This window comes from Cricetulus griseus, chromosome 7, assembly GCF_003668045.3.
Source record: "Cricetulus griseus strain 17A/GY chromosome 7, alternate assembly CriGri-PICRH-1.0, whole genome shotgun sequence".
In the NCBI taxonomy this organism is placed as follows: domain Eukaryota; kingdom Metazoa; phylum Chordata; class Mammalia; order Rodentia; family Cricetidae; genus Cricetulus; species Cricetulus griseus.
In genome coordinates, this window is record NC_048600.1 from 2,204,641 (window position 1) to 2,232,105 (window position 27,465).

The 27,465-nt window shown below is 43.0% G+C and overlaps 1 protein-coding gene across 1 annotated transcript; it reads left to right on the forward strand.

Annotated features, from left to right (window-relative positions):
• The first annotated feature begins 892 nt into the window (after positions 1-892).
• Ephx4 (epoxide hydrolase 4) lies at positions 893-27,062 on the forward strand. The gene is made up of 7 exons (XM_027425906.2): positions 893-1,117; positions 3,330-3,415; positions 9,480-9,637; positions 12,987-13,115; positions 17,382-17,485; positions 23,610-23,758; positions 26,660-27,062. Exons 1-7 carry the CDS (start codon positions 893-895, stop codon positions 26,883-26,885), a joined length of 1,077 nt encoding a protein of 358 aa, XP_027281707.1. The 3' UTR covers positions 26,886-27,062.
• The last annotated feature ends 403 nt before the right edge of the window (positions 27,063-27,465 follow it).

The following is a 27,465-nucleotide window of genomic DNA, read 5'->3' on the forward strand; positions in this document are numbered from 1 at the left end:
GAAATGGCTCAGCATTTAAGAGTACTTCTTTTTCAGAGGACCTGAATGCTGTTCCTAGCAAGAGGAGAGGAGGAGGCAGACTCACAGCCACCTGTAACACCCTCCAACGCCCTCTTCTGGCCTCTGAAGACACCTGCAGATCTCTCTCTCTCTCTCTCTCTCTCTCTCTCTCTCTCTCTCTTCTCTCTCACACAACACACACACACACACACACACACACACACAAAGACACCTGCAGATCACACACACACACACACCGCACGCATGCACACGAGGTGGGGAGGTGGAAAGGGAAAGGAAGAATGAAGAAAGAACGAATGTTTCTTACCTGGGGACTTGATAAACTATTGTGGGATCTGCACTAGTGGGGAGAGGAAGAGATTAAGGAGTAGAGAGGGTGAGGGAGAACAAGCAAGGGAACAGACCAACTGGTTGTCTGTGCCTTGGTGCAGTTTGTGCCCTTTGCTCTTTTGCCTGACTGGGCTGGTAACTTTGAAGAACAGTTATCTGCAAGAGATTGTTGAGGTTACCTACCTGAAGAAATAATGCTGCAATTTAGTACAAGTTCCTCCCACCCTCCGTGGTTCTGGCATCCAGAAGAAGGCCTGAGGCATTCCGGGTTATCTGGGAACCAGGGCTTGCCTGAACCTGTTCAGAGCAGGACACTTCGGCGGGACCCCGGGATGGCGTTCAGCGTCGCCTTCCTTTCGCTAGGCGCTAGCGAAGTGGCACTGGCGGAGGACAACCCGGGCCGGCTATCCTCTGCGCGGTCCCCAGGCCTGGGCGCGCGGCGTGTGCGAGGCCGGGAGAGCGGGCGGGCGGGCGGACGGGCGCGCGGGAGGGCGGCGGGCGCGGGAGGGACGCCGTAGCTCGGCTCCCGCAAGGCCGCCCCATGGCCCCGCCGCGCCCGCCCCGCCTGGTGCCCGCGCTGCGCGCCCTGCTGTACTGGTCCCTGGTGTACGGCTACTGCGGGCTGTGCGCCTCCGTCCACCTGCTCAAACTTTTGTGGAGCATCGGCAAGGCACCGGCTCAGACCTTCCGCCGGGCGGCCCGGGCAAACCCTCCGGCGTGCCTGAACGACCCCTCCTTGGGTACCCACTGCTACGTGCGGATCAAGGTGAAGGCCGGCGCGCGTGGAGGGAGGGGAGGGAGCGTGACGCCGGTGGGAGCCGCGGGAGCCAAGGGCGCCGGGCTGATTCTTCCGAAATGCGTTCTGGCTACCAGGACGCACTGTGGGCTCCGAGGGGATCCCAGGGGAGGCAGGGACAGGGCTGGGGACTGAACAGGGACTCGGTTTATGTCTGTCTGCTTTCTCCTTGTCGCGCGTGTGGGTTGGAGGGGGTGGGGTGGAGGTGGAATTTCTCTATGTGGAATTTCTCTAACCGGATCCTCCTTCTGCCGAAGCAACTCAGAATAATTCAACCCCCTTTCTTACTGCAAGGAGAAGCCGTCTCCTGACACCCCCTTTGCCTTTAGGGCTCAGATCAGCGGCAGAACAACGCTCCTGGCGGTGTCCTGCTGTCTTAGGCTTGTCCAGGTTTTGAGATGGAGCGAATGGACAGCTCTTTGGAAAGTCATTTCTGATTTCAGATGACCTAGGCAGCTCTAAACAGTAGAGAAATAGAGTGTGTTTGTGAGGAAAGACGATGTGAGCAGTCAGGGACCTGAAGGATGGAATGAAAAGTCCACTTCGCTCGCTCTGCTTTAAAAAGGTGTCAACCATACAGACAGATTGTCATTGTCAATGCTTGTCTCAACTTCTGTCACAGCCCACAGACGTTCTATTTCCTGACCCCAGGTGGTGGAGTGAAATAGTCCCTGTGATACGCCTTATAGTCTGACTCACGGGCTTCTCAAAGGCAGCATCCCAGGAGATATTTGTGTTACTGAGTCCTGGCTTTCCATCAGCAGCTAAATTCCCCAGCAACTGGGATTCAGAAAGGCAGGAGGAGCTTGATATAAGAATTAAGTGCGTTCACGTTTGGGGAAAAACAAACAAAAAACAAACAAACAAACTAAAGCAAACCAACAAAAAACAGAAAAAATGAACCCAAGCCCAATGAACTTAGAACTTAGTATAATTCATTATTATAATTATCGACCTGGCATATATCCAATACAACCAAGTATTTATTAAATCCAGTCCGGTGGACATAGCATTTTATTCTTCAAGACTCACCACCACTAAAACAATTTTTAAACAATAACAGCAAATTCACATTTGTTAACTGTCCAACTTATGGACAAAATGCAGCCTATGAGTCATGGCAAGTTCCTCAGAATGCTTTTCTTTTTTTTCCAGAACCAAGAAATAGACACAAAGGTGGTTCTAGTCATGTAGTCACCACATTCCTCTCTACTTCTGTTGATTTATTTAGTGATGCTGGGATCAGTCCAGGGCCTTGGTCATGCCAGGCAAATGCTCTCTGCCAGTGAGCTACAGCTGCAACCCTCCCAACTACTTTTATGACTTAAGTGACAGGTTTGGGCCTCACTTTGGGGGAGGGAGTTTCGGTACTCGGAACTGAAGCCAAGGTCATGAAAAGCATGCTCTCTGCTGTGCATTGCACCACAGCCTCAGCCCCTGGGCCTCCCTTTCTAACTCTGTAAACTGACAGAGATGAATGAAATGACCCGACACACTCTTTCACGCCAAAGTCCAGGGTCCATGCTCCGCATTTGACTTCTAATATGGTTCATGCTTTCAGGGATTTCCTGTTTCTTCCTTTCTTCTCTGTTTTGCTGTTTCCTTGGTATTTGCTGTATTCTTCTCTTCTTGTCTCCATTCCCTTTCTTTTCCTTGAGCTAGCTCATCTCTCATGTGTACAGTGAAATCTTGGGCACTTGGTATATCCCACTGTTAGAAGCACACACAGGAAGAATAGGCAGCAACACTCAAGGTAATTGTGTGGGAAGGAGATGCCTAAAAATAAGAGAAGGGGGTGTGAATTACATAACTGATGGCACAGCTTCTGAGCTGAGCAGAGTACAGAAGTTAGAATTAGTAAAATTGAAATTCAGATCAGAATTATTTACATACCCTGCAAGGGATGAGACGTGACACCTCACTCAGATGAAAGCTACACTATGGTGTTGCTTCAGAAGCTCAAATACATACCCCATGGTAGAACAAAGAAGAGGGGCATTCTAAAGGGAACACTCCAAAAGGTGAATTGGTCATTTATCCTATTGATAACTCAAGTTGTTAAATTAATATTTCTTAATGCTAAAATAATTCAAGTGAGAATGTTTTTGGCTCAGTGGAAACTCTAATCGTCTCAGTTGGATGATGCTGATTATCACCTTATCCATACTTATTCCACTTTCAGGATTCGGGGTTAAGATTTCACTATGTTGCCGCTGGAGAAAGAGGTAGACCACTCATGCTACTTCTTCATGGATTTCCAGAATTCTGGTAAATTTACCAACTAACTTGTTTCTTTTGAATGAACACTTAACATCTGGCTCAGTCCATTTGGTGCTGCTGTTAAATGAATAGGTTATTTTTTTTCTGTTACATCTGGAGGGTGGGGGGTCCAAAATCAAAACACAAGAGCTGGTGTGAGCTGTCATTTACTGAATTATCTTGTGATGGGGTGGAAGGCAAGAAAGCAACAGAGGGTGAATCTGCTTAATCCCATGAGGTCAGGTCACTCATGTCCTACTCATGTCTAACAAGGCCTACTCATGACACTACTGCAATCACAGTTAATTGTCACCATGAATTTTGCCGGAGCAAACATTCTAACCATAGAACTTACAGTAGAACCACTTTCTTGTAAGGCCAGGTCATCTCCCAGGGTGATTACTCTCGAATGTTCCCAAAAAACACAGCGATGGTTTCCCTCCTAATCTAAAAACATGCATAGGAAAGACCACCCTAATTGCTTTTTGAGGCAGTGTCTTGCTGTGTTGCCCAGGCTGGCCTTAAACTGAGACCCCCTTCTCTTTCAGCCCCCCAGCTATGCTTGCAGAATGGCACTGCCACCCCAACTCTGCCTTTCTCTCTGAAGAGTAAAAAAGTCTTCAATTTTCTGAAATTTCAAGTTATGAAACATTTTCTGCAGAGTAACTACAGTGAATAAAATAAAATACAGTCCTGGTGAGGGAAGGAGATCTGAGCAAACCACAGCCTTGGAATACTTGGCAGGAAGCTTTTGGCTTGTTGAGAAGATATGGCCACAGGCACATAAGAATGAAGGCTCTATTAAAGACCTAAATGTTTTAAAGTTAAAAAAATGCCTGTAGCCAAAAATTTATAGTGGTTACTACCCTAATCTATTTGTGTGGATAGAATAAAATACCAGAACAGAAATTTGCTGCCCACAGTCCTAAAGGCCAAGATATTCAAGCTTAAGTCCTTGGGAGATTCAGTGTCTGTTAAGGACCCAGTCCTTTTTTCCAAAATGCTGCCTGGTTGCTTTGCCCTTCGGATCAACTATCATATCCTCATGTGGTAGAAGGGTAGGAGCTAATTTTCTTAAGGGCTTTACTGGGTTAGGTTGTTAATTTCATATATGAGGGCCCTGACCTTGTGGCTTAATCCCTCTTTAAAAGCCTTTCTCTTAATACCATTGTGGTGGTTTAGAAGAAGATGGCCCCCAAAGGGAGTGGCCTTGTTGGAGGAAGTGTGTCACTCTAGGGGTGGGCTTTGAGGTCTCTTTTGCTCAAGCTTCCCTCATCATGACTGTCAGTTGACTTCCTGTTGACTGAAAGTCAAGAGATAGCACTCTCAGCTCCAGCACCACATCTGCCTGCACACTTCCATGGTCCCACCATGATGATAATGGACTGAACCTCTGAAACTGTAAGCAACCACCCCAATTAAATGTTTTCTTTCTAAGAGTTGCCTGGTCATGGTGTCTTGTCACAGCAGTGAAAACCCAAACTAATACAACTGTCATTTTGGCTAATTGTTTCAGAATATTTATAGGCAATATCAGTGATAGAAGGAGGTATTTGCCATTCTCTAATGGTCCCAAATGACCCAAATAAAAACAGATGAAAGTAACATCCAATTAAGAACAATTAGCACATTTAAAAGATAGAAAAAGCTGGGTGAGAAGAAAGTCCTTTTTGTCCAAAGAGGGGTATGACCTTCAGATGGTTCATGAATAAAAACATGGTTCATGTTCTCTGGGTTGACTCAAGAGTAGAATATTGGCTAACATTTGAAAGGCGAAAACCTCTCTCCTACTGTCTCATGGTGTCTGGAATTCTACCATTACAAATTCTTCATGTTCTTTAGAGCCTTAAGGGTTTTGTGTCTTGATTTAAGCAGCCCCAAGAGCTAATTTGGAGGTCTTGCAGGGGCTTCCCACATACCATTGTCCAGAGAAAGGCCCTCCTCTATCTGGGAAGTTTGTCCTCTTCCACTCACCAGGAAGCTTCAGAAGGCTCTGAGTAGAATGGTGAGGGAGGAAACAGATAACCCACCTATCCAGACAGATCAGCCACATCGACACTGATGACAAAGGGGGTGACACAGTGTCACAGCCAGACCGCTCCTGCAACCTTAAACACATCTAGCCTGGGAGTATTACCTTTAGACAATTTAGTCATTATTTTATGAACGAAAGGGAGTCTGTGGACAAGTGCATTGAGAAAGTTAGTGTTCTAGAAAGTATTGGCATGGAAGGGAAAGACACAGGATGGTGCTATCCATCTCCTAATTTCTATAGTGCAAGAAGCTCTCTGAGAAGACTTTCATACTTGAAGGTTCCCACCCCACTCTGGGTTTAGCTGCATGGGTAAATTTGTCATTCTTCTATCTGGAGACAGCCTAATTAATTAAGAAAGAGAAAAACTCCCAGTGCAATTTGAGACATGTGTAAGGGATTCACTCACCACATGTAGTGCTCAACATGGCCTCTTACTATTATATGTTATCCTGAAGTATTAATCAAATTTGCCCAGAGTAGCAAAAGCAATGAGTCCACTTAGGGTCACAGGAATGCCCTGGTTGGTTTTTGTTGTCAACTCAAAGAGAGAACCTCAAGTAAAGAGTTGTTAAGATCAAATTGGCCTGTGGCCATGTCTTTGAGAGGTTTTCTTGATTGGTAATTGAGGCAAGAGGTCCCACCCTACTATGGGCAGCACCATGGCTAGACAGACAGGCCTGGACTAGATAAGAAAGCTAGCTGAGTATAAGAGGGATGGGGGTGGGGGTTCTTCCTGCTTATGGTTAGAATACTTTATCACCTTGACAGAAAAGCAAAATAGAACAGGGACCCTAAATATCACTTGTAATATTCTTGCAGAGGTGTTGTGAGGATGGACTCAAAGCGTGTGAAAAACCCTTCACGTGGTTCCAGTAAATCCTCAAAGTCTGATCATTTGGGGACTAGGAAGATAGTTCAGTGGAAAAAACACCCACTGCTCAAGTATGGGGACCCAACATCCTCTTCTGGTCTCTGCAGACAATCACACAGGCACAAACACACAGAAGTAAAGAAAATAAAAGGAAAACCTTACAGTTTTTCAAGCCTCAGAAGCACCACATAGTCTAACATGCCATCTAGATGTATCATTGCCACCCAAGACTGTTGAGAAGTGGCAATGTTTAATGCATACTATTACATGGGGCACAGAAACAGCAGGATCTCAGCTGAGTCTTAAACCCACAGGAAACGTTAGATAAGATAACAAACACATCTGTGGGAACTTTAGCTAAATCAGCCCAAATTATGGCTGTTTGTCAAAAGATGATTTTTTTCTCTCCCTCTGCCTCAATTTGCATGTCTTTTAAAAATATTTTGAGCTGACCCAGGAAGTTTCTATGAGTTGCCTCCATCTGCAGCTGTCTGGGATGCTGCCATCACTCACATGCAGAGGCAAATGCACACGCCTCATCCTGAGTTCAGCACGGTGGCAACAGGCGACAACCTCAGCCTCCTTGGCAAGGAGAGAAAGGATACTCCGCACCTCAAAGTGTCTGGCCCGGAAAACTAGGATCCTGAAATGTTTTAAGAAGAATAACAGGGGATGATATGGTCTTGTTGTTGTTTGTTTTCTCCACTATTGTCTAAAACTGTCAGAAAAGCTAGGCATGGTGGCACCTGCCTGTGATCCCGGCATGGAGAAGCCAAGACAAAGGAGCCTGAGGCCAGCTAGGTCTACATAGTGCTAGCTCAGGCCTGAGCTTCTAACATAATCCCATTTCAGGAAAGTAATAACAAACCACTATCACACTTGCACACACACACAAAAAAATATTTTAGGGCAATGAGTGTGAATATAGTTCTGTTTCAGTATCATAAGGGTTGTTGCTTTTTGCAATGTATGACAGTTTGTTTTATTTCTATGAACAACAATGCCATCAGTTGGTCACTACAGTGATTTCAGTTTTCATTTATGCCTGAAATGTGAGTCAAATATGTTACTATTTATAAATACCAGAAAAGGGATATTTAAAATTATTCTTTAGGGTCTTGTAGGAGGAAGCTTAGTAGGCAAGGCACTTGCTGTGTGAACATGAGAGCCTGAGTCCAAGCCCCAGAACCATGTAAAAGAGCCAGGCACCACAAATGAAACCCAGGATTGTGGAGGCAGACACAGGCAGGTCTCCAATTCACTGGCCATCCAGTCTAGCCTGATCTGCAAGTATTGAGCCAGTGAGGACCCTGTCTCAAAACAAACAAACCAAGGTGGAGGCTGCAAAGATGGCTCATCGATTAAGAGCACTTACTGCTCTTTCAGAGGACCTAAGTTCAGTTTTCAGCATCCACATCAAAGAGTTCATAACCACCTGTAACTCCAGCTCTAAAGGCACCTAAAACCATCTTCTGGACTCAACAGATACCTGCACTAATACGCAATACTCCTCCATACACGAGCACACACACACACACACACACACACACACACACGAGAGAGAGAGAGAGAGAGAGAGAGAGAGAGAGAGAGAGAGAGAGAGAGAGAGAGAGAGGCAAGAGGATCTCTAGGTTTAAGGCCAGCCTGGTCTACAGAGTAAGTTCAGGGACAGCCAGAGCTACACAGTGAAACCTTGTCTTGAAAAACAAAAACAAAACAAACAAACAAAAAAAAACACAAGGTGGACTGCACCTTTGGAACAAAACTCTAGGTTGATCATACACACACACACACACACACACACACACACACACACACACGTGCACAGGCATGCATTTGCACTTATACCCATATAAGCACATACACACAAAATTATTCTTTTGCAATTTGTTAACATGTTGACCTCTCCCTAGTTCTCAGAATTGCCTGGGATGCTCTCTTGTTCTCACACATTAATAGCAATGGTTGCATTATTCAAAAATAAATTTTAGTTAATATACAATATTACTAAGTTTCATTATGATATGTATCATATTTAGCTCATATCTGTCCCTGTTACACTTGCTTGCTCCTCTTCAACTCTTTCCTTGTTCCCCTTCTTCCTCTATACTTGTGATAGATATGTATACCTCATATATAGATATGATGTAGAGAGGAGGGAAGGGAGAGACAGTGGGAGGGAAGTAGAGAAAACATGCAGTGTTTGCTTTCCTGAGACTGGCTTGCTTTGCTGAACATGATGTCTCCAGTTTTGTCATTTTCCTGAAAACAAGATGACTTCATTCTTCTTTATGTGTAAGTAATAAGGGTGATGTGCCCTTGTGTAGTTAGTTGTACCATATTTCTATATCCATCCAGTTGTTGATGAGCATGTTGGCTGATTCCATATCTTAGCTATTACAAAAAGTACTCAGATAAACATGTGTTATGCAATTCTGTGGATGCCCCTTAGACTCCTTCAGATGCACCAAGAGGTGGCATAGCTGGACTGTATGGTAGGTCTTGTTAGTTTACTTTGGTGCATGTATGTGCGGTGTATACCTGTGTGAACTACACTTACACACATGGGTATGTGTAGAAGCCAGAGGTTGATGACAGGTTTCAGTGTAGCTCCCAAACCTCTCCCAGGGTGAGTTGTAAACAAACAACAAACAATAACAAAAAAAAACATACCTTGGGTTGACATACTTCAGTTAACAAGAACAATTGGAAGCAAAACTACAGAAGTCAAAGAGCAAAGTTAGTACATTTGGAGACTTTTCCAGAACTATGGACTTTGATGGATTAGGTCTTTGTTTCCATTTTAATTGGTGGTGCTGTCTACAGCCTGAATGGTAAGATCGCCTATGGTTTTGAGACAGGGTGTCACTATCCTGACCAATCAGAAGAGCATTGAAATAAGGTGTCATTGTGCTGACCAATCAGAATTCCTGTATAAGCTCCTCTCTCAATGGTCTGCTAAGCTACTCTTGATATCCATGAACATTTATTTATTTTTGTACATGTGCATGTGTGTGACATGACACATGCATGGAGGGGAGAGGAAAAACTGTGGGAATGGTTTTTCTCCTCCAAACATGTACGTTCTTGGGGTCCAGATCGGGAGTCAGGCTCGTTGGAAAGCAGCTTTACCAGGTCAACAGTCTTAATGTTTCCTTCTCCCTCAGGTACTCTTGGCGCCATCAGCTGAGAGAATTTAAGAGTGAGTACAGAGTTGTCGCGCTGGATCTGAGAGGCTATGGCGAGTCAGATGCGCCCACTCACCAAGAGAGTTATAAACTCGATTGTCTGATTGCAGACATAAAGGATGTTTTAGACACCTTAGGTAAGCTAGCCTTTAAAAATCATTTAAGTGTGTGTATGTGTTTCTGTGTTCGTGAGGGTGTATACACACATGTGTATGCAGGCACCAGGAGAAGGCATGACATTTTTTTGAAAGTTACAGTGTTTGTGATCTTGCACTGGGCACTGGGATCCACATTCTAGCTTCTGATAGAGCAATAATTACTTCTAACACCTGAGTCCTTTTAAAATATCTATTTGTTATTTTTTTGTGTGTTTATAAGTGTTTTGCCTACATGTATGTATGTATTGCACCATGTGCATGCCTGATTCCCACAGAAGCCAGAAGAGGGCACCAGAACCTGGAACTGAAGTTAGGGTGGTTGTGAGCCTGCCGTGGGTGCTGGGAAAGAACCCGGGCCTTCTGCAAGAACAGCAAGTGCTCTTCAGTGCCAAGACATCTCCACAATATCATCATTGACTCTTTTAAAGGAAGTAACATTTAACAAACTGTGAATCGACCACTTCTTTTCTTGGGAGGATGTTTTCTGTCTAGCTAAACTGTTATCAATACCCCAGCTACAGAATTCTGAGTATATGGCCCAGACTGTTTGTGTGAGGAACTTAAAATCCTGCATATTGAGCATCCAGCTAAGAATGACTTTCAGAACCTGCATTTAAAAACAGAGCTTTCTTAGGGCCACAGCTGCTGTTCAGTGATAGGCTTGGCTACCATGTCCAAGGATCTGGATTCCATCCCTGGCATATCAAAAATAGTGAACCACAAATAAAACAGACAAACTTTTCCTGTCTTCTCTAGGGAGAATAAGAGAAGGGGGTCCCCATTTGACTGGGACAAAAAAAATAGATATAAGGCATACTGTTTATCATTTTAAGAAAATTACACTCTGAAAGTTTCTCTCTTCAGAGCCTTTATTCATTTTAAAACCATTATAAGATGCAGAGGCACTTACACCATCTCTCTTGTATCTATAAGCTACAACAGCAGCATGTGAGAAACCTTCTCATACTCAGGGAAAGACAACCATGTCATTTATTCTTGTGCTCGGGGTTCTACAGGCATCCACAGGCTGGTTGTCAGTCTACATGGGACTAGTTCCCTTCTCTACATATGGATTGAGCTGTGGCCCAAGCTAAGGAAATAGATAGGAGCAGGTGGGAGCCTTCTCCCAGTGACAGCAGAAGTGGTGAGAGGCTGAGGCCAGCCACACTGTGTATTTCAAGTTTTGGCTAACAGTTCACAAGGCAGAGCAAGTCACATGGTCAAATCACAACAATCAACAAATCAAATCACACAGCCACCAAGGGACCAAAGCTAGTCATATGGCCAAGTCTAACACCAAAGAGGCACACGGTATATTTCTTGTACAATAATCATCCAATCTACAAACCTCACTTTGACTAAAAAACAAAGAAACACCTACATGCTGCCATTTGTGTGTTTATTTACATTTGTATCAGGAAAGGCACATGGCTGTGGAGGTCAGAGGGCAACTCCCAAGATTCAGTTCTCCATTATCTCCTTCTACCACATGGGCTCTGGGGATGAAACTCAGGTGACTCAGGCTTGGTCCCATGTGCCTCTGCCTACTGTGCCAACTCCTTGGCCAAGCCATCAAGTGTGCTAATAAGATAACATCAGAGGTAGGGAAAGGAACATCACTAAGTCAAGACTGAAGACTATCGATCGTGATATAATTAAAGTAGAGATCCAGTCAGGAAGTTTAGAGTAATAGAGCCCAAGTGCCATCAGCAGTGCATTTTTTTGTTTGTTTGTTTAGTTTAGTTTTTTTTTTCCCTTCGATCTGTCATAGTAACACAGGTTCTGGCATTGATTCAATTATATATGCTTCATTCAAATTTGCCAATAATTCAGTTAGAACAGATCTAAATTTGTCATCACAGAATCCTATAGCCAAAACAATGATAAAAACAAGAAGACTGGAGGGGAGGGCTGTTTGCAAGTGTTAGTTAAGTAATGTTGAGAAAGGCTAGAAAGAAATTGCAAGTGAGTCTTAGCTGTAAGCACAAAGGAAATTCTCTGTAGGGATCTCTAGTAATCGATATCTTAAACCTAATCCAAAATATCATTATGATTACCCAGAATGAAACTTACACATCCTTGTGTCCCTTCATGATAGGACGTGTTCTGAGAAATGCATCATTAAGCAAGCTTGTCTTTGTGCCAGTATCCTAGTGTGCTCACACAAGGCCAGGTAGCATACACAAGTCACTGAATGTGGCCTCTGTACAAGCAAGAGAATTAGTAAACATGTGTTATGAGGTTATTGCTGGCATACCACAGCATACTGTTCTATAGTAAATGGTTTTTATAATTAAAGGAAGGACACTCTAAAATAGCAATGAAAAGAATAGTATATTAATAATAAAAACCAGGCTCTGTATCACTAAGACAGCTAACATTCAAACTCTACCCCAAATGATCTTACTTATGACCTACTCTTATGCAGTCTCTACCACAGCTTCCAGACACAGCTTCACAAGACAAAACTGAACTATTCCGTTTTTTTTAGAATACATTTTATTTGTCCCCCCCCAATTCCCCGTAGCCCTTCACATTCATGTCCTCTTCGTTAATTCTATTTTTTAAACTCACTAAGTCCCATTAGTATTGACATTTGCACATGGTGTGGGGCCCAGCAACCAGAGTGTGAGCTATCTAACAGCAGCCACAGCCCTAAAAGAAAAATAGCCCCAACCCCAGAAGCCATTCTTTCCCAGAGGCCAGCCCTGCTTCAGTGCCCTCAGTTGTCAATAGTTCCTCAGGAGGGTAGATCCCCGAGAGCCATTTGCCCATGTGTAGTTAAGTTCACTGGCTGGATTTTGCACAGTTAACCATAGCTGCAAGTGAATTCGTGAGCGCAATGGCCGCGTGTGTCTGGAAGACAGTGTGTCACACAGCACTGCTCTCCACCCTCCAGCGTCCATATTCTTTCACCCACTCTTCCTCAACATTTTCTGAGCTTTGGTGGGGATGGGTTGACATAAAAGTCCCATTAAGGACGGAGCACTCAGCAGTTACCTATACTCAGCTCTTGGACTAGTATCTAATGTACAAACAAGTTTTAGAACTACTGGACTCAATAGCTCTTTATTTTTTTTCTTCAGACAATAAGTTATGTAACCCAAGCTGGCCTTAGACTCCTGCTTCTACCATCCAGGTATACTGGGCTTATAAGTGTGAGCGCATGCACTTGCAGGCACACATAAATGCACATTTTAAAAGTGTATAATTAATAGGGAATACTGGGTAAGATAGTGGTAAGAATAGTTCCAGAAATGTAACTCTTTTATGTGAGTGAGATAATGATGTCACCATCGCAATGCCAACATGTTTCTCTTGGTAACAGGGTACAGCAAATGTGTCCTGATTGGCCACGACTGGGGAGGCATGATTGCCTGGCTGATTTCCATTTGCTACCCTGAGATGATAATGAAGCTTGTTGTTATTAACTTCCCACATCCAAGTGTATTTACAGGTGAGCTTACGCTTTTACTAAACCACATAGTCCCCTGTCACCACTGACATTTTGGATTAAAGAGCAAAATTTGGCTAACATAATCTTTTAAAAGTCAAAGGAAGTCTGGGCATGATGGTGCATGTCTGTAACCTCAGCCCTTGGGAGGCTGAGACAGGAGGGTGAAGAGTCCAAGGCCAACTTGAGCTACACAGTGAGACTACCTCAAAGATAGATAACAAATAAGTAAATCTATAGATTGATAAATCAATAAAATTAGCCAACTAAGCCAAGATGACACATGATACATGATACGTTAAATACCTTAATTTGTTTGGTTGGTTTTTCAGACAGGATATTAATCATAGCCCAGGCTAACCTAAGCATTCAATACTCCTGCCTCATCCTCCCAAAAGCTGAGATTAGAGGCATTTGCTAACAAGCCTAGCTCATCTCTCTCTCTCTCTCTCTCTCTCTCTCTCTCTCTCTGTGTGTGTGTGTGTGTGTGTGTGTGTGTGTGTGTGTGTGTGTGTGTGTGCGCGCGCGCGCGCGTATGCATGCTCAGGTTTGGGAATCAAGCCTGGGTCTCAATAATTGTTAGTGAGGCACTCGCTACTACTGAGCTATAATGCCAGCCTCATACTTTGGTTTTAAATTTTTCTGAAAAAAAAAAAAAAGACAAGGAAATTTAGCTTCTTATTTGCTTGTATAATTTCACTTTTTTGGACAATATTTCACTTAACATGGAGAGGGGTAATAGAGAAAATGTGGCGGCAGTACTTTGAAAGTCATGAATCCTGGCAAGAAGAAATTCTCCTTTTTTTTTTTTTTGAGTACTTCAGCTATTGAACACAAAAATATTTCTAATCCTCAATTTTATTTCTTTATTCTCTTAAAGTTATTAAAGATCTGGAGGAGACTCTTTATCTGGGCTTTATCTATAAGTGGTTACTACTTAGGAAATCAGAACTGGGATATTTAAAACGTATTTATATATCCATTCATTTAAAAAAAATATTACGGGTTCACATAAACACTGTATTTTGATGAAAACTAACTACACTGAACAAATTTTAGTGAAAAGGATGCTTCACATTTTACAAATCTCTTTAATTCTGCATAATAGAAGACAGCTGGGCTCTCCTCGCTGCTTCTGCCTTCAATCTGCTGCAATATGTTCTTAGAACAGACGCGTGAGAAGAAACCTGGCCACACACAAATTTGCCATCGGAAAAGGCAGGAGCGTTTTCACATCCCCGTCTTCTCCTTCTTCTACCCGGCCCATGTCCACTCCCAAATTCATGGCTCCCTCTTCTACACACGTAAATGTATAAATACGGCCACCGAGTCTGTTCAGTGTTGCCCGTGTGCATATGGCTGACCACTCGGTACTAGATAACCAATCCCAGGGCTCCTCCCTGGGGAGACTGATTCCATGTCAACTGGTGTTGGAATTGTTCAGGTCTTGTTTAGGCAGACGCCCATGTTGTGGAGAGTTCATAGATCGAAGACACAGCCTCAAGGCAGACCTCCTGATCCCTTTTGACTCTTAACAATCTTTCTACCCCCTGCTCTCTCTTACCTGATGTCTCTTGAGCCTTAGGTGCAGGAGTTGAAGATCTATCATTTGGGGTTGAGTATCCCAGGGTCAGTAGTTCTCCGCATTCTGACTCGTTGTGTGGCCTTTTGCAATAGTCTCTGTTGTAAAAAAGCAGCTGTCTTTGATGGGGTGAGGAGTGAAAGATACATTTATCTGTGAGAATAAAGAATGAAAGCCTGCGGAACAATAACGGCACAAGCCTTTAATCCCAGCACTCAGTAGGCAGAGGCAGGCAGATCTCTGTGAGTTTGAGGCCAGCCTGGTCCACAAGAGCTAGTTCCAGGACAGCCTCCAAAGTTACACAGAGAAACCCTGTCTTGAAAAACAAAAACAAACAAAAAAAATTCGATTCGAAAATGTTGGCAAGACTGTGACACAGTTACATTGAGATCTGTGACTCTCTCTCTCTCTCTCTCTCTCTCTCTCTCTCTCTCTCTCTCTTTCCTATTTTGGTTTTTCGAGACAGGGTTTCTCTGTGGCTTTGGAGCCTATCCTGGAACTAGCTCTTGTAGATCCGTGACTCTCTATAGCATTCTTGCCCTTTGAATTATTTGAATTGTCATGCATTGAGACATCATTGATTGTAAAGGCATGCAGATCTTCAGCAAGTCAACATGTTTTAAAAATCACATTAACTAATTCAACCCTCATCTACTCAGGAAAGTCTTCAATGCTGAAAACTTTTCTAGCTCCTAGTAGCAGATTAAAATGTTTCCAAAAAGTCTTATTTGCAATTGGAAACCTGAGTTGTATCAATGATAACAGAGACTGTGGATTATTTTTCTTTTAAATTACCTATTGTGGTCATTTTCCAGAGATTTTTGAGTGGGCCAAGTGACCTAAACCTTTAATCCAAGCATTTAGGAGGCAAAGGTAGGAAGGGCACTGAGCTTGAGGCTAGCCTGGTCTTCATAGAGTTTGAGGGCTACCTAGTAAGACCATGCCTCAGGGGAGAGACAGGAAGTGAGGAGGAGGCAGAAAAGGAGGAGGAGGAGGAGAGGAAGGGGAGGAGGAGAAGGGGAGAGGGAGAGGGAGAGGAGAGAGAGAGAACATCCAGGTTGACTAAAGATAGTAGGTCTTTGCAGTAAAAATAAAAGATGAAGCACCCACTCATTAATTAAGCTGCACAGGTGTTTTTCTTTCCTTTTGTTTTTGAGACAGGGTCCTGGAACTAGCTCTGTAGACCATGCTAGCCTCAAACTCACAGAGATCCACCTGCCTCTGCCTCTCAAGTGCTAGGATCAAAGGTGTGCTCTACCACACCTGGTCACAGGTGCTTTTCTTGAATCCACCTTTATATTCAGGTGAGTAGGAGCACTGTGTGCCATGTCCTCCATATCTGGTCATGTGGCCTATTAAAAAGATACAGTCAAAGGCTAAGATTTAACAAAATTAAGGTTTTGTCATTTCATTGTTACGTGAAACTGATTTTTAAAAAAAGATTTATTTATTTTATGTATGAGTACTGTATCTGCAGGCCAGAAAAGGGCACCAGATCTCATTACAGATGGTTGTGAGCCACCATGTGGTTTCTGGGAATTGAACTCAAAACCTCTGGAAGAACAGCCAGTGCTCTTAAGCTCTGAGCCATCTCTCCAACCCCGAGAAACTGAATTTTAATTGAATTAATTAGTTGATTTACTCAGCAGTGTACAGTGGTGAAGAGCACAGTGACTGTTAGTGTTGTTAGGGTCACTGTGTCGACTTGTGCTCAAAGAGCTTTTCTCTACCTTATGCTGTGTGTTGCTGGGAAGTGAACCCAGAGCCTCATGCACGTGAGACAAAGTACTCAACCACTTATTAGCAAGGGCTCAGTGAAATCACCAAACTCCACCACTCCGTAGGTAGAAAGAAAGGTGTACTGGGGATCAACATTCAAGGCTATCTCTGGGGGGGGGGGGGTAGGCAGAGAGAAGAAAATTTCAGAAAAGCAAGCAGGTTTTATATGACAGTGTGTGGGGGCAGGCAGGGGTGTCTTTGAGCTGATATGGGCTGTTTGGATTGACCAGGAACCAGATGCCATTGCCCAGGGGGATGGATTAAGGGAGGTTCTGGTGTCTTCTGTTTACCCAATGACAATCCTTCTGTTGAAGACATTGTCACCAGCATTGCCATTTTGAGGGCCCCCTTTGGTCTTCACACCACTGATTTTGGAGTGGTCTTTAAGATGCTTTCTCTGTAGAGGACATCTCTTGGGGACCTTTTCTGTTCGTCCACTGATAAACCCCTGGTCTACAGTGATTCAGAAACTGTCATTGAATACTTTTCTAGATGCATGAATAAATGTGTAGGAAATGGTTAGTTTCTCCTGAGGGTCAGTGATAAAGACTTCAATCTGACTCTGTCTATAAGAAAACTCTTTTAAAGAATGGGATACCGCATCACCATAGAGTCCTAAGAAAATTGTTAGGTTTTGGTTAATGACCTTGGAGGACCAGCAGAGTAATCCGGGCTCCCTGCTGAGGGGAAGCTTCAAGGAGCCTTTGGTTTATTTAAAGTGCTATTCGTTTTTTAAACACTGGAAGTACCAATCTAAAATCAAAGAACAAGGGTGTATGGAAGCCTTACTTACTTTTGGATTCTTTAACGGGATTGCCTAAAAAGTGAAATCAGTGTCACAGTCCCTGCAAAGACAGTGACTCATTTGCAGCCCTCGGATGGCGTCTGACGCGGTACTTCAATTTCAGACTACATTCTTCGGCACCCGGCCCAGCTGCTCAGATCTAGCTTCTATTACTTCTTCCAAATACCATGGTTCCCAGAATTTATGTTCTCAATTAATGATTTCAAGGTAAGTCAAACAAATATTCTATTATTAATCATTCTTCTTTATGACAAACATTTTTAATGAGAATCATCTTTAAGAATGAAAAATGAAATAAAGATGTTAAAACTTAGTTATTAGGTGTCTTAGTTACTGTTCTATTGCTGTGAGGAGACACCATGACCAAGGCAACTTAGAAAAGACAGCCAATCTCTTAAGGCTTCAGAGACTCAGTCCCTTTTCATGACAGGGAGCACAGGAGCAGACAGGCAGGCAGACATGGTGTCGGAGCAGTAGCCCAGAGCTCATATCTGATCCATAAGTTGTAGGAAGAGATTCCTACTCCAGCAAGGCCACACCTCCTAATCCTTCCAAAATCAATTCCACCAACTGGGGACCAAGCATTCAAACATATGAGCCTTGGTACCATTCTCATTCAACCCACCCAGGAGGTTTAATGACTTTCTCTCCAGCTTACTTAATTTTATATCTCTTATATACTGATGTGGTTGAAAGCCTGGCTGTTCAACTTTGTAAGGAGCTTGTATCTTACTGTTATTATGTAGGGGTCTTAATCTGGTTGTTTTCTCCACCAGTTAAAGAATTAAAAGGCAGGGAAAAAAAATCTTAAACAAGAGAGATATCAGCAGAGAAATCTCAAACACAGCAAACAAGAACAGAGAGAATCAGCTGTTGAAAAAAGACGTTTATTGGGCACAAGGAAATGCTCATGCAGTAGGCACACAGAAATAAAATGACTGGGGAAACAAAAAATCCAGTCTCTTCTAGAGCCCTGGGGTTTTTTGTTTGTTTGTTTGTTTGTTTGTTTGTTTGTTTGTGTTTTGTCTCTGAAAGGTCTTCCTCCCCTAATTTAGGGTTGGCCAGTCTGAAGAAGAAAAACAGGGTGACTAATTGGTCCACAACAGTTGTTTCAACATGTAATGATCTGGCCCTGAACTTAATGAGCAGGAGCCCTGCAGGCCTTTGTTTCAAGCTTCTGCTTCCCCTGCTGTCAGTCTGGAGTCCGTGAACTTCCACTTGCTTGGGTTAACTGTTTCTGTGGGTTTTCCCAACATACTTTTGACCACTTTGCTCATCCCTCCTCCCTCTCTATGACTGGACTCCAGGAATTTAGCTCAGTGCTTAGCTGTGAATCTCTGCTTCTGCTTCCATTGACAAGGATTTTCAAAAGGCAATACTATACAGTTCCTTGTGTGTCCTCTCAGTGAAGCCTGGTGTGTGTGTGTGTGTGTGTGTGTGTGTGTGTGTGTGTGTTTTAAAGATTTTATTTATTATGTATACAGTCTTCTGACTGCCAGCAGAGGGCACCAGATCTCATTCAAGGTGGTTGTGAGTCACCATGTGGTTGCCGGGAATTGAACTCAGGACCTCTGGAAGAACAGTCAGTGCTCTTAATTGCTGAGCCATCTCTCCAGCCCAAAAACCTGTTGTGTTTTATTGTCTCCATTTTAGTTAGAGTATCCCCTGAGCCACAGCCCAGCCAAAATTTTCTGGCACTGTGGTAAATTTATGTTGCCACTAATAATCTAGTTTTATTATTTCAGCACAGTGTGCAAAATGGTGACTTTCTAATTCTATCATTCTTTCTGCTTTTATCAACTGGAACTCTTCACATCTTTGTGGTGGTTTTTAAATACAAAAGTAACAGGATGAATGTTTCATGTGATGAGTATATAGTTGGCATGCCCATAAATACGAGTCATTAATGTTTTTGAAGTTCATGTTATTCCTTCTGAGCCAAGTGGGAATCCCCACATCTTGGCTTCTGTGTCTTTGTTACATAATCACTTAAGAATGATGATAGTTAACATTTTACTCAGGAATCTGTTTCTTCCTGTCCCAGTATGGAATCATCCATTTATCCAAGATACTGTCATTCCATCTAGTAGGAAATGGTATTTCGAGACCACAGTTTGGATGTCAAGGCGATCACTTTTTAATAAAATTTTAATCACTTATTTACATATTCATCCCCCATTGCCTCGCCTTCCCATCCTCCCAACCCCTAACCCATCCCCAACCCACTCCCCAGGGATAATGAGGCCCTCCATGGGGAACCATGAAAGTCCATCACATCATTGGGGGAAGGGCCTAGGCCCTCCTTCCTGTATCTGGGCTGCAATAGTTTCCCTCCATAGGGAATGGGTTCCCAAAGTCCATTTGTGCACTAGGGATAAACACTGGCTCCACTGTTAGAGATCCCATAGACTGTCTTGGCCTCCTAGCTGGCACCCACATTCTAAGGGTTTGGTTCAGTCCAATGCTGGTTCCCCATACTAGGGTCTCCATGCTCTCACTACGTCAGGTCAACTGTTTCTGTGGGTTTCTCCAGCACTGTCTTGGCTCCTTTGCTCATCCCTCCTCCCTCTCTACAACTGGATTCCAGGAGGATGGCTCAGTGTTTAGCTGTGGGTGCCTGTTTCTGCTTCAATCAGCTACTGGATGAAGGCTCTTGGAATGGTAGCCAAGGTAGTCATCAATCTCATTATAGGAGAAGGACATCAAAGGAAGGCTCTCCACTACTGCCTAGATTCTTAGTTGTGGTCATCCCTGTGGATCCGCTAACATTTCCCGTGTCAGACCTCTCTCCAAACCTGTGCTATCTCCCTCTATCAAAGCATCTCCTTTCTTGCCCTCCTCTATTCCTCCCGTCTCAGTCCTCTTGTTCCCCTGCTCCCTTCCCACCTCTTTCCTCTCTCCCCCCATCCTGTGCTCCCAATTTGCTGAGAGGTTCTTGTTCCCCTCCCCTTCTTCAAGGGACCCTGCCATCATCTCTTGGAGTCCTCCTTGTTTCCTAGCTCCTCTGGCAGTGTGGATTGTAGGCTGGTAATCCTTTGCTCTATGTCTAAAATCCGTATATAAGTGAGTACATACCAAGTTTGTCTTTTTGTGACTGGGTTACCTCACTCAGGATGGTTTCTTCTAGTTCCATCCATTTGCATTTGAATTTCAAGATTCCATTGTCCTCCCCCCCCCTGCTGAGTAGTACTCTATTGTGTAAATGCACCACATTTACTCTATCCATTCTTCAGTTGAGGGGCATCTAGGTTGCTTCCAGGTTCTGGCTATTACAAACAACGCTGCTATGAACATAGTTGAACATATGTCCTTATTGTATGAATGTGCATTCTTTGGGTATATACCCAAGAGAGGAATTGCTGGATCTGGAGGTAGACTGATTCCCATTTTCCTGAGAAACCGCCATACTGATTTCCAGAGTGGTCTTACAAGTTTGCACTCCCACCACCAATGGAGGAGTGTTCCTTTTTCTCCACATCCTCTGCAGCATAGACTGTCATTGGTGTTTTTGACTTTAGCCATTCTGGTGGGTGTAAGATGGTATCTCAGAGTTGTTTTGAGTTGCATTTCCTTGATGGCTAAGGATGTTAAATACTTTCTTAGGTGTCTTTCAGCCATTTTAGAATTCTTTATTTAGTTCTGCACCCCACTTTTTAATTGGATTGTTTGGTGTTTTGGTGTCTAGCTTCTTGAGTTCATTGTATATTTTGGAGATCAGCCCTCTGTCAGATGTGGGGTTGGTGAAGATGTTTTCCCATTCTGTGGGCTGTCATTCTGTCTTACTGACTATGTCCTTTGTCTTACAGAAACTTCTCAGTTTCAGGAGGTCCCATTTATTAATTGTCATCTCAATGTCTGTGCTACTGGTGTTAGGTTCAGGAAGTGGTCTCCTGTACCAATTCGTTCAAGGGTATTTCCCACTTTCTCTTCTAAGAGGTTCAGTGTGGCTGGATTTATGTTGAGGTCTTTGATCCATTTGGACTTAAGTTTTGTGCATGGTGATAGAGACGGATCTAACTGCAATCTCCTACATGTGCGAATCTTTCTGGCTACACCTTCTGCCCTCAGCCCTGTACCTCACCAGTGTTGGGATTACAGGTATGTGTCACCGAGCCCTGATAAGAGATGTTTAAAAGAAAAGCAAAGAAACAAGGAACTTGAAACAATTTTAAAAGTAATAACAGTTGGTATGACCCTGTTGTCTTAGCCGCCCAGGAGGATTTCTTGAGCCTAAAAATCTATAAACAGCCTGAGAAATATAATGAATCACTTAAAAAAAAAAAGACAAAAGGAGGTGGGGGATAGATGGGAGAGAAAAGAAGAGGGAAGAAAAGCAGACAAACAAACATAACAATCAAATAAATATCTGTGGCCTTGGTTTGGTTCAATTGATAGTGGGAGTGTAAAACCTTAGTTGAAGTTCCAGGGCTTCAGAATGTATATTCTAACTTTACCGAAGTTCATTGAAGTATATAGTCTGAGACTAGGCAAGTGTTTGTTTTAGTGGCTACCTTAATCTAGCTGAGTGGTGCTTTTATTTGTGAGTTTATTACAATAAAGTGATTCTTTACCCTTCTTACACAGTGAATAGTAGACGACTGACACTATTTTGTAACCTAGTGTTCTATTTTTTTTTTTTTTTACTCAGTAATGTAGCCTATCAATTACTCCAGGGAAACATATATAGTCTCTATAGTGCTCTCTGTGGTACTAAGAGCACTTTGTACACTATTGTGTGACTGTACTAGAATTTATTCAACAAATCGTCAATTGATGGGTATTGAGGGGTTTTTTTTTTCCTGGTTTTCAATTACAAATAATGTAATTAATCACCTCATATATATAATGCTATCTCACATTTTTGCAAGTGTGTTTTTGTTAAACATTAAAAATTTTGTTAATACATTAAAAATTGTTCCACTTTTATTATTTGTGGCAGTGAGTGCCTTTAGCTGACGAACCACCTCATGAGCCTTTAGCACTCATATTTCTTTGTTTTGAGCCTAACCTTGAATGGCTGATCTATCTCTCTGGCCCTAGCACTCATATTTTAAACAGGCATGGCAATGATTCTGAACAGGTGGTTTAGATCTGTGCATTGAGAAATCATGGTATACAACAGTGCTTTTAGAGACGAGGGTGAATCACTGATGCAATTTAATAGCTTACAATTAGAAAAACCAAGTGTGGGCTGGATGTTGGTGGCACACACCTTTAATCCTAGCACTCAGGAGGCAGAGGCAGGCAGATCTCTGTGAGTTCGAAGCCAGCCTGGTCTACAGAGCGAGTTCCAGGATAGACTCCAAAGCTACACAGAGAAATCCTGTCTCAAAAAAACATCATCATCATCAACAACAACAAAAAACCCAAGAGTAACAGAAACTGAGTTGAAAATAGCAGCAATTGTGACAATAAGACTAAAGGCCATTTCTTTAAACTTTCACTCCATTTATGTATGAAACTGTTGGGAACTGGGGTGTAAACTTAGTTGTGAGGTAAAGTGTGTTTGTTACTCTGATTTGAATAACTTTGTAAGAAAGAACTTCCTGGCTACTAAACAGTAGTTGAAATATCAATGAAAGCATTTCAGTAGGGGTACTACCTGGCAGGGTCTTATAGAATGCACAGACACCAAGATAGAATGCTTCTCAGGTGGGCAAAATACACAAAGGGATTGAAAAGGAACAATGAAAAAAGCTAAGAAAGCAGACTATGAAATGCATCTATAAGCAGTGAAACCTTGAGATAGAGCAAAAATTAGGAGTTATCGCTTCATATCAACTACCTTCCCATATCAACTAGCACACCTCCCATAACTACCTCCCCCATATCAACTAGCACACCCTCCACAACTACCACCCCCACAACCACCACGTCAACTACCACCCCCCACACCAGCTATCACACCCCCACATGAACTGACACCCCCACACAACTACCACACCCCACAACTACCTCCCCACATCAACTACCACACCCCTCACATTAACCATACCCTCCACCAACTATACCCCCCACATCAACTACCATGCCTTCACCCCCATTTTTTGAGACAAATCAGTCAGGATGGCCTTGACTGCCATGTATGTAGAAAGGGTGATCTTGGCTTCTGATCCTCTTGCTTCTACTTCCCAAGTGCAGGGATGACAGGCAGGTGCTATTGTGTTCAGTTTAAGCAGGGCCAGGGATCAAGACACATCTTTGTGCACACTAGCTTAGTACTCTACCAACTGAGCTACATTGCTGGCTCCCAGATCCCTTTAAAGTGAGAGATTTATTTTATTGTTAGATAACTGAATTTTTAAAACTATTCTCTTTTTGCATACATTAGGCGTTGAAACACCTGTTCACCAGCCGGAGCACTGGCATTGGAAGGAAAGGACGGCGGCTGACGACAGATGATCTAGAAGCTTACATTTATGTCTTCTCACAGCCTGGGGCACTAAGTGGTCCAATTAACCATTATCGGAACATTTTCAAGTCAGTAAAATTTATTTGGAGTTAAGGAAGATATTTCAATATAAAGAGATAATATTTATTTTATTTTAAATTAAGTTTACCACTTATTCCCCAGACACATCACCTTTTGTATGTGTATGTGATAGTGATGTGCTCATACTATACAATGTCCACAAGGCTGAGAGAGGACAGCCTTGGGTGTCAGTCTTCACCTCTTGTGTGTGTGTGTGTGTGTGTGTGTGTGTGTGTGTGTGTGTGTGTGTGTGTGCGCGCGCGCGATGTGCTGATGGGGATGTTCTTCTGTTTATCTTATTGGTTGATGAATAAAACACTGCTGGCCAATAGGGCAGCAAGACAGGTGGGACTAGGGTATGAGGAGGATTCTGGGAAGTGTAGGCAGAGAGGAGTTGTCATGTGATCCCAGGAAGTGATGTAGCTGGGCAGAAACTGCCACTAGCTAACCACAGAGGTCTGGAGGTCTGAACAGACAGGCAGGAAGTGACTTAGCTGGGCAGAATCAGAATATAAGCAGGGACAAATAGGAAATCGCTCTCTTCTCTGTGGAGATGCTGTGCAGTCGTCATGTAGCAGGCAAAGGAGTTGCAGGTCCAGTGTTCCCTGTAAGATAAGACCACGTGGAAATACTTATATTACTAGAAATGGGTTGATAAGTAAGACAGAGATAGCCAATAAGAAACCCTAGCCAATGGCCAACAGCTTTATAACTAGTATGTGTAAGTGCTTCTTTGGGGCAGAGAAGGGTAGTGGGACCTGCCGGGACAGAAAACTCATGCTTACAATGTGCTTATACTATACAGTACCCATGTGGCTGAGAGAGGACAGCCTTGGGTGTCAGTCTTCTGACACCTTGTTTGAAGCAGAGTATGTTTTCCTGCTACATACCCCAGACTAATTGACCCATGAGCTTCCAGGGACTCTATATAGGAACGCTAGGATTACAGATGTTACACTACTTGCAGATCTAAACTCAGGTCTTCATACTTGTATAGACAGCCCTGAGCCATCTAGCCCTGATCCCAATATTCTGGTTCTTTGAATAAGTTCCTCTCATAGAAAATATAAAACATGGAAAAGTAGAGAATAATATAATAGGTCTCCCATGTGGCTGTTGCTTGTTTTATCCATAATTCTATCCACTTATTTTTCCCTTTTGAGTAGATTCATTTTTTTTTACTATATTACAATGATTGTGTATTAATTCACCCAAGAAACATTTTAAAGAACATTTTGTGTCCTGGGCTGTCAGTACTCAAGGTACAATGTTGAGTAAAATGAGAGGAGGACCTGACCTTGCAAACTTTGCCCCATGTAGAGGAGACAGACATTAAATGAATAACCACCAGTAATGACTCCATGTAAGTTACAAACACAGAGAGAAGCTTTGAAAGAAAGACAACCAGGACAAGACGAGGGGGCTAGAGAACAGAAGCAGCAGAAAGGCTGTGTGGGACATGGACATGTGACTTTACGTAGCACAGGAAGGGCTTATTTGGCAGGAGTACAGGATTGGGAGAACAGCAGCAGCGTGGAAGGAGGGAAAATAACAGGAGCAGACTATCTTTAGTATTTTAAACCAATATTTATAAGCAGGTGGACTTTCAATTCAAAAACAGTGGGGTGGGGGGGGGCCCGTGAGGAGAGTGTGATAAAGTAAAATAACCAAACAATGGTAGCAACCAGACTCGGTGATGTGTGTGGTGTGTAATCCTAGTACTGGAGAGGCTGAGGCAGGAGGATCATAAATTCAAGGCCAGCCTGAGCTACACAGTAAAATCTTGTCTAAACAAACAAAAGATTCAGTATGTTGGGTGTCTTGGTTTCTTTCCTGCTGCTGTGACAGCTTACTTTGACAAGAGCCATTTAAGGGGGAGGATTTGTTTTAGCTCTCAGTCCTAGGTGACAAAGGATCAAGAACTCCCCACCCTCAGAAAAGTGTGTTTTAAGTGGCCATAAGAGGAAAAACATTCTTATCTTTCTGTCCTTTCTGAAGTTCTTTGTTTTTACTATAACTGCCCATGGGGAAGACCTGCATTGCCAGGAGGAAGTGCTGTTACCTCCAGGTGATGGGAGGCAAAAGTCATGATTTTATTAGTTTGGGTTATGTTGTTGTTTTTCTTTTGTTTTCTTCTTTAGACAGTCTCACTGTGTAGCCCTGGTTGGCCTTGTACAAAATTCAGTTTTGTAAAAGCTAAAGACGATTGGTTTTGTTTGAGTGTCTGTGTAGGTGTGCATGTCCCTGCGTGTTGAGGACAGCCTGGGGAGCCCCCCTCAGAGCCATGCAACTTGCTTTTTGAGCCGGTTTCTTACTGGGTAGCTGGGGCTTGAGGGTTAGAACAGACTCCAGGTCAGCAGACCCTAGAGAACTTCCTGCCCTGGCATCTGCTGCTTTTTACCAGGTGCTGGAGATGCAGGTCAGCTCTTCACTGACAAACTTTTATTAGATTCCTTTTTTGTTTTCCTTGTTCAGGGAGTTGTTAATTTGTTTTGAGATAGGGTCTCAACTTTGGCCCATGCTGTCCTGGAATTCACTATGCAGTGCAGGTTAGCCTTGAACATGAAGTGATTACATTCACTAATGCACTCGGCATAATTGGAGCAGTATGACTTCCTAGTGTGGCGCTTTATAGCCATTTTCCATTATCACTTCCCAAGGGAGCTTTTAAAGGCCCCCCCCCATCACCTTGCCCCATGAAAATTATATATGTACTCTTTGCATGTCCATGTTTTATTTGTAAAATGTGAGGCTCTTCTACCCCCCACCCCCAAGCACCAATTTTCACCCCTTTATGGAGAGGTGGTATTGTGTCTTTGGAGGAATGGACAATCTCCATTCAATGTCATGGAAGAATGTTAGTCAGACTTTCCCGATGATTCTCAAGCCAATGTGTTTTGTTTTTATAGCTGCCTGCCTCTCAAGCATCATATGGTGACCACCCCGACACTACTCCTGTGGGGAGAGGAAGATGCGTTTATGGAGGCTGAGATGGCTGAAGTCACAAAGACTTATGTTAAAAACTATTTCAGACTCACTGTTTTGTCAGAAGGTAGCCACTGGCTTCAGCAAGACCAACCTGACATAGTGAACAGGCTAATCTGGGCATTCCTCAGGGAAGAGAGGAGAGAATGACTTTATCTCCTGTGAAGAGTCTATAATGGAACCCCGAAAAACTTAAGACTTGCTCATCAACTTAAGTTTTATTAGGAAAAACACCTGTTTCAATATGCTTGATTATAAATAAATATAGTGAAACACAGTATTGAAAAATATCTATGTAATTTGTTTCATTGTCTGTATCTGCACAGAAAAACATCTGCCTTGAAATACATAGTTATACAAAAAGGCAATCAGGGAAAATGGCTCAGGTTTGCCTTCTTGTGTGTTTTCTCCATTATTTTAACATATGATGCCTTTTACCAACATCCATGACTATGAGCTGGGCAATAGTGTAAAGGGCAGGGCTGCAACGGCAAATATTTTAATTAATTGTTAAAGCACTCTTTTCACTATTTTTTTTTTAGCAAATAAAAGTCCCATTATCAACTCCTGCATATTTATAATATATAAAGGAATTTGAAGGAAAACTTAGCTAGATGAGTATTTCTGAAAATGGGTCTTAAGTTCTATTGATTATGAATGATTAAGTATTTGAAACTGGTGCAAGCTACAACAACCAATTAGGAAAATATCTTTCAACCCCTTCAATGCA